This window comes from Castor canadensis, chromosome 7, assembly GCF_047511655.1.
Source record: "Castor canadensis chromosome 7, mCasCan1.hap1v2, whole genome shotgun sequence".
Classification (NCBI taxonomy): Eukaryota; Metazoa; Chordata; class Mammalia; order Rodentia; family Castoridae; genus Castor; species Castor canadensis.
Window position 1 is genome coordinate 151,200,094 of NC_133392.1, and position 10,364 is coordinate 151,210,457.

Consider the following 10,364-nt stretch of genomic DNA (forward strand, 5'->3'; position numbering starts at 1 on the left):
GATACCTAGCTAATACTTGTTTGGAGATCAAATCATGAAGAAATGAGTGAATGGATAACCAGAAGACTATTCTAGAAGGGTCCTTAGGGAGATGATCCACCTGCTTCACCTGGAGCCCTATAAGGAGAAGCGACTTGCTTAGGGGAATACACCCACTAGACCAAGATGGTCCCCAAGAATCCTTCTGTATAGCTGGCCTTGTCACTCCCAGGCCCCAGCCATTGGCTGGCTCGATCTCCAGTAGCAGTGTTTAGCCAAATGAGGTCTCTCAGACCTGGTCTGGTCTGAATTGTGCCCCCAGAAAAATCCCTGTGTTGAAGCCCTAACCCCACTGGGATTGTATTTGGAGATATATCCTTTAAGGAGATAATTATGGTTAAATGAGATCATAATGGTGGGGCCATAATCCAATAGGATTTGCAAAAAGTGGAAGATAGGGCTGGGGATGTAGTTTAAGTGGTAGAGCAGTTACCTAGCATGCTCAAGGCCCTGGTGCATCCCAGCCAGAGCAAGCACAGAGAACAGGCCATGGAAAGATATAGCAAGAAGGCAGCCTCACGAAAGACCAATGCTGCCAGCACTTGATCTTGAACTCCAGTCACCAGAACTGAGAAAATTAATTTCTCTTGTTTAAGCCCTTCAGGCTATGTGCTCTGTCACAACAGCCCAGGGTGACTAATGTAGACCCCAGTTTCAGAACTGCCCAGTGCTCTAGTTAAATGTTCAGATTTGCAGGCACCCCTCAGCCCTTAAGCTGAGCCTTTGGGGACCAGAGGCCCAGAATCCAGGTGAGATTGAGGCTGTTAACTGTCCCTTCCATGAACTCACTGAGGGTCAGTGAGAACTGAACTAAACCTCTGGCCACTAGCTTCCCTGACCAACAGGCTCCCTCTCTGTGCTGGAGGGATTTGCCATCATATCTAGCCTCCTAGTTAACTGGCAAACTCACTCTGTCAGGTACTTTGTTTTCTCACACCCTCACTGAGTCCCCCACAAGCCAAGCCAGGGAAGGGTTGGACATAAAATCTGCAAGCCCAAATATAATTCCATCTGAGCACTGCTATTGAGGCACTCCTGGTCCACAGAGAGCGTGTGAATAACCCTGTCTGGCAGATGTAACAGCTGTAAGAAAGGGAGGCATATGGACAAGGGATTGTAGCCACAGAATCCTGCAGGAATGGTTGTTCATGTGTTTTTGCCCAGCTGCAGCATAAGCAAGTTTCAGGGAAGCCCTCCATCTTACATATCTCCATCCCTTCCCTACTCACCCCCCTAGGAACATAATGAGCCTCAACCAATTGTGGGTTTGTGGCTTCCCGGCTGCTTTTCACTTCACTGGGAACAGCTCTCCTAGGGGCTGCTGATGACGTTTTAAAAACAAAACCCAATCAGGCAGAATAGATAAGTACTTTAGATAAATACCCAGGTAACCTGGGTTCTGATAGTTTTCCACTGACCAGCCGTGTGGGTGACAAATCATATTACCTCTCTGAGTTTCTTCCTCTTAAGAGAAAAGGAGATTATATTATTTACATGGAATTTATAGACTTTAATGCAGTAGCCTCTGCAAAGGCCTTGCAAAACAGTGGCTGGCCTTGCTTGAAAGCACTGCGTGAAGACAGTGGTGAAAATTAAGTACAATAGGTTCCTCTCAGTAATGGCCACCTGTCCAGCTCATGGGAACAGTGGAGAGGAGCTCACAGTCCCAGGGCTGGAAAATCCACTCCAGGAGGGCAGGAATTCCTGTTTGCCCGTGTGTTTCCAGTACCTGGACCAGATACACAGTTGGTGCTCAGTAATTGTTGAATGAAAGGAATGAATAAACCAATTAATAAATGACATGCCAGAGGCTTCTGACTCATTTTTAAGACTCTTTGAGCAGCTGTTTCCCCATCTGTGAAGCCAGAGGTGTTTCACTCCCTCGAGGTCCTGCCGAGCAGGATTAATAAATCAGTAATATTAATGATAGCAATAGTAACAACTAAACTCAATGACCACTGCTAGGGACCGGGCACTGTTGCAAAGGACACTGCGAGGTTAAAAAGCATTTTACATCCACTTTATAGAAGAGGAAACTGAGCTGTGGGGAGGGACCTGATCAGGCTTGAGAGGAAGTCTGGACTTGCACGGAGTAGTGAAGAGAGAGTGGGCTCTACCCGCGTGCTACTGCTTTGTGCAAACTGCAGACGTTTGTAGGAGCGACGAGCACCGCCACGCAAGCAGTAGCCGAACCGCCCCCTACATCTCCATGGCAACAGGCTCTGCACATGCGCCTCGGGCACCGGCGCCGGGGCTGGCGGCGCGCTCCGAAGCCGGACGCAGGCCGGGCGGAAGCAGGCCAAGCCCGCTGGGCCTCGGGAGCGCCGGGCAGGCCTTTAGAGGGATTTGTCTCTCTCGAGCCCGCGGGGCCGGCGGGGACTCCTCTGACTGTGAAGGTTATGTGGCCCCGGGAGTCGGGATCCAGGAGGCAGAGGACAAGCAGGGCTGTGTGATTGGGGCAGAAGGGTTGTAGAAACACTCCGGGGTATAAGCAGGAGCGATGTGGAGCAGAGGGCTATGGGGTTTCATCGTCCGGGTGGGGAGCCGGGGCTCCACGGGAGAATCCGAGGGAGTTTAAGAGAGAGCACAGATCCGCTGGGGATAGGTACCCCTTCCCCTACTCCTACTCAGCCTTGTGCCGCCCCTTTACACCTTGTTGCACGCACAGCCATGGCCAGACCTCCTGCGCACGGTTCGGTGATTGTCCCAGACTGGCACGAGACTGCGGAGGGCAAGGAGTACTTGGCCTGCATTCTACGCAAGAACCGTCGGCGGGTGTTTGGTAAGGGTCTTCCCCCCCAGCCTGTCTCCTTTCACCCACTAGGGAGGACAGTGTCACCTGTTGCTCAAGGGTGGGAGGCACAGAAGCAGGGTGGTGAGGCCAGCTTCACTGCACCCCTCAGCCCTGGGGACTCCTGGAAGCCTTATTCCTAAGCCCCTCGCCCACAAATCCCTTTAGAGCTTACTCTACCAACAGAACCAAGAACTTGGAAACAGCAGAAACTTTGCTAGCCATCACTGTCACCAGAGATGCTGTTGATGGAGCCCTCGCTTGGTGCCGTGCCCTCTACGGAACACGACACCATGAACTCCCGTTTAACCTCAACAGCACTTTTTTTTATTATTATTATTATTTTTTAGCGGTACTGGGGCTTGAACTCAGAGCCTGCACGTTGAGCCACTCCACCAGCCCTTTTTTACGATTTTTTTTTTTTTTCCGAGATAGTGTCTCATGAACTATTTGCCTGGGGCTGGCTTTGAAGAGCAATCTGCCTGATCTCTGCCCCCTGAGTAGCTAGGATTTGCAGATGTAAACCACCAGTGCCCAACAAGACTTTATCTGTTTAAAAAAAAAAAAAAAAAAGGAATTATTTACAGACCCTGGTTGCATTATTAGTAACAAATGACTCTAGTCTGTATATGTTAGATACCAACAGGAGGCTCCTAAGACTCTGCAGGATCCATCCTCCATGCATTGTTTGGAAACAATGATAGTTTCCATCCAAGATCTCAGAGGATGGTAGTTCTGAAATACTTAGTTCCTTGCTACTCACAGCATGGTCCATGACCCATCAGCAGTGGTGCTCCTGGGAGCTTGTTAGAAATGCAAAATTTTGCTGCCCAGACCTATTGCATTAGAATCTGCATTTTAACAGGATCCCAGGTGAGAGGCTTTGTCTAGAGCCCTGGGCTCTAGGAGCTGGGTCTTGGAATACTCAAATAAGCACCCCCCTCCACTTTTTTAAGTTTGCTGCAAAAGATGATTTTTTTATTATTATGACATATTCTGGATTTCCCACCTGTAACAGCATGGCTTTTTACAATTCCTTCTTTTATAAGGAAATATAAGCAAATGTATTTCCAATTACTACAAATATATTCCATAAAAACAATATATTGAAATCTTTATGATACAGCTATAGTCTAACACCTGAAGGTACTAAGCTGTGAGCTGCCCTTCATTCTTTGATCTTAAGCCTGCTAGTGCTTCATCTCTCCTGGCTGTAGTTGGATTCTCGAAGCTGGTGCCAGGCCCCTTAGCCTTGCCTTCATGAGCTAGCACAGTCTGGGGAACACCAGATGACAGGATACGGAGGAGGCTGGCCTCCACTAGAGCATGATCCTGACCAAGTCAGTTAAATGTGGCTTTCAGCTGGGCATTGGTGGCTCACAGCTGTAATCCTAGCTACTCAGGAGGCAGAGATCAGGCAGATCATGGTTCAAAGCCCAGTTCAAACCTCAGTAAAGACCAAAAAAAGAAAAAAAAAAAAGTTAAAGCAGATTTGAAATATGATTCTCTAATATGGCCATCCCACGATAGCTGGGAACACTGCATTTCAGGTCACCCAGACCCAGGTTTGACCCGGGCTCTACCACTGCCTAGTTGTGTGATGTGTGATCATGAATAACACTAGCCTTGGGCTCCTCCCCTGTGAAATGGGGAGGATCTTCATCTCTGCTTGATAGAGGTGCTGGGGAAAGGAATCAAGAGCGTGTATGTAGTATGCTGAGCAGAGGGTGTTTACTGAGGTTTGGTTCTTATTATGTTGCCAGTTGTATTGAGAGGAAAAGAGTTGAGGGAAGACAGAGCCAATTTCCTGGGAATTACATAGAGCCATTGGCCTTATAACTATGTCACAGTCAGTATCAAGAAGCCAGAACTCAGCAGAATAGCAGGGACAACTTGGAATTTGTGTCCTATTTTACTTACCAGCAGGTATTTTGGGAGTTAACAGCTAGCTGTGCCCATAGGAATGTGTCATCTAGGTCCCCACCCAAGGCCAAGAGCAGCTGGTAAGTATCAACACACTAACTATAAAGACTTAGATCATCTGTGTGTCCCAGGCCTCTGTAAAATTGGAACAAGTATTGAGAAGCACAGATGGTTGGTTAGCCCTGAGGAAGCCCTTAGAGATGAGGCTGTGATCCCAGGTCTGATAGAACAAGTGCAGGATCAACTCCCTGACTCATCTGGCTCCCTCTTACCCCAGGGCTGCTCGAGCGTCCTGTGCTGCCCCCACCTGTGGCCATTGACACTGCCAGCTACAAGATTTTTGTGTCCGGAAAGAGTGGTGTGGGCAAGACAGCACTGGTGGCCAAGTTGGCCGGCCTGGAGGTGCCTGTGGTTCACCATGAGACCACCGGTGAGTGGGCCTTGTCCTCTGCTCGTCCTTGGAGGCCTTTCCTGGGTGGAAGAAAAACCTGGTCCTGAACCCACAGCGGGGCTTTTACCCAGCTCCACTACTTTCTTTGTGATCTAGGCAAGTCACATCTCTCCTAGCTCACATTGGCTCCCCTGTCCCAAAGGGATAATAGTACAAACCCCATGGGAATGTCGTGGGGTTGGTACTGGAAACAACGGTGGCCACCAAGGCCTAGTGCCAAGCTGGCACTGATGGTGCTCAGGAAATGCTAATCTTCCTGTCTTAGGGCTTTCCACAAGCCCCAGTATCCCAGGCCCTTTGGGTTTCCCTGTACAGGCAGTGAAACTGCTCTGTCATGACAAGGGTTGCATCTACCTGTGTACCGGGGCTCCTCCAGGGCAGGTCTGTTTCCCTATGAGACAGAATTCTCCCAGCTCAGGGACTGTGCCTTCCTCATTAGTGACCTGGTGACCTGCCAGGCTGGGGAAGTATCTCTCCTTTTTGTTCCTTGTCCCCCCAGTCCCCTCTACCACCACTTGTCCCATGCTGAATGGCTGACCTCACGCACGCCCTCTTCAGGCATCCAGACCACGGTGGTATTTTGGCCGGCCAAGCTGCAGGCCAGTGAACGTGTTGTCATGTTCCGCTTTGAGTTCTGGGACTGTGGGGAGTCTGCGCTCAAAAAGTTCGATCACATGTTGCCGGTGAGCAGGCAGGTGGGCCTGGGTGGGCTGTGGGAGCAAGGGTGGTTGTTTGTGGTGAGTTTTGAGTACACTGTGTCTGCAGGAGCCTAAGTTGGGCATGAATAAGCTGAGGATAGTGTGCTGGGCGGAAGAACTCTGAACTGGCACTGGGGCCTGGGTCCCGGCTGCAGCTCTGCCCTAGGACCAGCTACTCCCTGCTCTGAGCCTCAGTTTCCAAATCTGTGAAAGGAGAGATTGTTACTGATTGTTGTCAGGGTGCTGCAGTTTATTAGAGAGGTCTGGTCCCATGGGTATGTGATTACATGGTCACGTATTCATGTGTCCTGAGCCAGTGTCTCCATCCTCAGGCTTGCAAAGAAAACACGGATGCCTTCCTCTTCCTCTTCTCCTTCACGGACCGTGCCTCTTTTGAAGACCTGCCTGGACAGCTGGCCCGCATAGCAGGTGAGGCACCTGGTGTTGTCAGGATGGTCATTGGCTCCAAGTATCCTTTGGAACGTCCCTGGGACTATCAGAGCCAACCCTTGATAAGCCAGAACAAGGGTCAGAGCCCCTGCCTCTACTCAGCTGTGAGGTACAGCCCATGGGCTCTTCCTTTCCCTCCCTCCCTCCCTTTCTCCCTTCCTCTCTGCCTTCTTTTTTGGCAGTACCAGTGTTTGAACTTAAGGCCTTGCACTTGCCAGGCAGGCGCCCTACCACTTGAGCCGCACCTCAGCCCTTTTTGCTAGGTAGTTTTCAAATAGGGTCTTGAATTTATGCCTGGACTAGCGTGGACCATGATCCTACTATTTAAACTTAGCTGAGACGAAAGCACTTGCCACCATGCCCAGCTTATGTTTATTGAGATGGCATCTTGCAGACTTACCCAGGCAAATCCTCTGCTTCTCAAGTAGCTAGGAGTACAGACGTGAGCCACTTTTTAAAAAATTATTTATTTATTTATTTTTGTGGTACTGGGGTTTGAACTTAGAGCCTACGCCTTGAGCCACTACACCAGTCCTATTTTTGTGATGAGTTTTTTCAAGATAGGGTCTCTTGAACTGTCTGTCCAGGCTGGCTTCAAACTGCAGTTCTCCTGAACTCTGCCTCCTGAGTAGCTAGGATTACAGGCATGAGCCGCCAGCACTGACTTGAGCCACTTTTTAAATGGTGCCTTAGGGCCTGCCCCAGTCCATGGGGTAGGACAAAGGCTGAGGTCAAAGGTGGGTGGTGAGCAGAAATGGATGGCCAAGCTCCTTGACCTTCCTCCAGATTTGACCAGTACATGCACACAGACGTGCCTGAGAGAGACCTCAAAGCCTTCCGGCAGGCCTGGGATCTGCCCCTACTGCGGGTGAAGAGTGTGCCAGGGCGGCGGCTGGCTGATGGGCGCACACTGGATGGGAGGGCTGGGCTGGCCGACGTTGCCCATGTACTCAATGGCCTTGCTGAGCAGCTATGGCACCAGGACCAGGTGACAGCCGGCCTGCTTCCCAACCCCTCAGAGAATGCCCCTGCCTGAGGGGTGATGGTATCATGAACAGGCACCTGTGATCCCCACCCTTAGTCCTCAGGTGACCCAGGACAGAGGGCAGGACCTAGGGTCTAAGGTTGAGGCAGGAATGCTGACCCCACCCTGAGGGCCTGCGAGGAGGTCCCCACCCCACAGGACTTTTCCTTGCAGAAAACATGGCAGAGGGGGCGGGGCACAAGACTCCAGAGCAAGGCCCCAGGGCTCTAGCACCTCTGACCTCCCACTGCCCTTCCTCTTCTGTGGTGCCCAGGATCATGGGAGTTGGGGGGATCAGTAGGTCCCTGGACTTCACTTGACTTCAACCAGAAGCCTCACTGGATGAGGCAACATTAGCTGCTGTAACAGATAAAGCTGTGAAATCTCAAAGCCAACTCTGTAGCAGTGTTTTTTCTGGCTTAGGTCTCACCTCTGAGTGGCCTGCTCCATGCACCCACTCAGAGACCCAGGCCTGAGATCCTCCGGGTTGGCCCCAGGCATCGACATGCAGTCCACAGACAGCACATGGGTGCATATGAAAGGTCTCCTGGGAGGTTCCTGTGGACAACTTCCATTGACCCAGCACCTAGTCACGTGGTCATGTGGCGCTGAGGGGAAGACTGGGAGATGCAGTCCACCTGTGTGTGCAGGAGGTCATTTGCCAATGCCTTACTTGATCATGAAGCTACCATCCAGCTCAGCCAAGTATAGAGTGACCTCTGTAGCTAGGGGAGTCCCTTCTTGAGAAGGCAACCCTGGTGGCTCACGTGACCACAAGCTCAAATGCACCAGCACTCCCTTCTAAGACCTCCCCCACTCCTACTTCCTGGCATTCATGAATGGCTCACATCATTCCCAGATGCATGCTCACGCATCCAGGCTCCCACGGGCGCACCTGATGCTGTGCACACTGCCAGGCTGTGCACCCTGGGTACTTCCCCCAGGTTCCGGACCAAAGATTTCGATGATTTCAATGCCTCCTGATACCCAGCTGAGGCTCAGAGCACAGACCCTGAGTTTACCCGATACCCTAAGAAGGTATGTGCTTAAGTAGAGCTCTGAGCCTCAGCCCACAGGCTAGCTCCTCCTCCTGACCATGGGCCCTCCCTCTGCAGTCCTCTGCCGGCAACCTTGCTTCCAGCAGGTGAGGCCTTTCCCTCTGTCCCTAATCTAGTAAGTAGACCCTACCCCACCTGAGCAGCACAGTGTGAGCAGGAACCAGTGACAGCAGTCCTGAAGGCACTGTGTTTTGAGCACTGTGTCCCCTAGCTATCTCTGGCCTTACCACTTCCCTGGGCACCAGTGCTGTCAAGAGCTACAGTGATGACCCAAATCCTCCTGCTGCAGGAGTAGCCGCCCTTCAGGTTTCTTTTTTTTTTTAACAGTACTGGGGTTTGAACCCAGGGCCTTGGGCTTGCTAGGCTGGTGCTCTACCACTTGAGCCATTCAGCCAGCCCATCTCTTCAGGTTTCTTGTGGTTTAGCACTGGCTCTGGTCAGAGAATTGAGCCCTCAAGCCACCTTCACCCCAAACCAAGAGGTGAACAATTCTTTCTGCGTCTCCATGAGGAAGAACAAAGTGGGGAGGCGGCGCAATGGCCTAGGCTTAGAGCACCCCCACCATCCAGGGCTACCTCTCAGTTACTCCAGGCCCGGCCCTAGTGCCACTTCAGTACTTAGTGGCAATTCCCCACTCCCAGGGGCCTCTACTGAAGTGCAGAACTGGGAGCAGGCAAAGGAGGAAAAGGAGGAGGTCTTTCTGTTAGTAGAGGGCAGAGCCCCTGAGAAGGCTCTGGACGGGCCCTGTGGAGGGGCAGAAAAGAGACTGCAGGGCCCTGCCACCTGTGCCCCCACAGAGACCCAGTTTAATGCTCTGCTCCTGTCTTGATAGCTGTAGTTTGTGAACAAAGCCTTCCTTTCATTTTGTACAGAAATTATGTAGCAAGTCCTGTTGCGGGGGAGGGGGTGCAGGGAGGGGGTCCAGAGCAGGAGTTGGCTGTGGGTGAAGCTTCTCTTCTCAGAACTCTGGAGACTGGCCACCTCTGTGCAGCATCAAAAGGCCACCAGGAAACCAAGAAGTCACCTTCTCTTTTGGTGCCAGAAATCCTGCCATTAGTTTAAGTCCCACAACAACAGCTCAAAGGCAAATATCAGAGCCAGTGCTGGTGGTGATGGGAGGATGCAGTTCAAAGCCAGCCCAGGCAAGTTCGTGAGACTCCATCTCCAAAATAACCAGAGCAAAATGTGTTGGAGGTGTGGTTCAAACTATAGAGTGCCTGCTTTGCAAGCAGAAAGCCCTGAGTTCAAATCTAAGTCCCACCAAAAAAAAAAAAAAGGCAAACATCACTTTGGAGCATTCTGCCCCTTCCTGGGCCCTGAGGCGCCCTGGAAGTAAAGACTGGTGATTATACCCCTGGCTGGTTCAGGGGTAGACCTGACTTAGAGGTGAGGGGACAGCTGGGAAAAAGGTAGCCATAGTAGCTCTTCTCCCTCATATCCTGGGCTCTGGAGGGAGCCAGTAGGAGTAGGGACTGACTCCACCTGGGGTGGGAGTGGGATGTATATGTGCAACTGGGCCCAGCCCTGATGTTTGTCTGAGTCACGACTTCCCAACCTCCTTCCCTCCCCTCCGAATATCCTAAGGATGAGGAGGCTGAAGCCCAGAGAGGGACAGACATTCACCCAAGATTGCAGAGCTAGGAACAGCCCTAATACTCCCAGCTTTCTGCACCCCCTCCCTTAAACCGTCTTTCCCTCTCTACTGTCCTAATGCTGCCTTCTGGGTTGGGCCTCTCACAGGCTCCCCCGGTCCACCTGCTTTTCCTACCAGAAGCCTGGAGCTGCTTGTAGGAGAAACACGATGCTGGTGCCTGCCTCCCTCCCTTCCTTTCCTTCCCTCACAGGCTATACACACACACACACACACACACACACACACACACACACACACACACACACACACACATTGACACAGGGGCCTCGAGTGAGT

General features: G+C 51.6%; 1 protein-coding gene across 4 annotated transcripts; it reads left to right on the forward strand.

The window, feature by feature from the left end:
• The first annotated feature begins 2,275 nt into the window (after positions 1-2,275).
• Cplane2 (ciliogenesis and planar polarity effector complex subunit 2) lies at positions 2,276-7,771 on the forward strand. 4 transcript variants are annotated; one of them, XM_020166380.2, is made up of 6 exons: positions 2,276-2,435; positions 2,708-2,821; positions 5,031-5,183; positions 5,763-5,887; positions 6,235-6,371; positions 7,139-7,771. In XM_020166380.2, exons 2-6 carry the CDS (start codon positions 2,710-2,712, stop codon positions 7,386-7,388), a joined length of 777 nt encoding a protein of 258 aa, XP_020021969.2. In that variant the 5' UTR covers positions 2,276-2,435; positions 2,708-2,709; the 3' UTR covers positions 7,389-7,771. The 4 variants fall into 4 exon arrangements, with proteins under 4 accessions (XP_020021969.2, XP_073937340.1, XP_073937341.1 ...); XM_074081239.1 differs by adding an exon at positions 4,754-4,833 and having other exon boundaries at positions 2,295-2,821; XM_074081240.1 differs by adding an exon at positions 4,757-4,833 and having other exon boundaries at positions 2,295-2,821.
• The last annotated feature ends 2,593 nt before the right edge of the window (positions 7,772-10,364 follow it).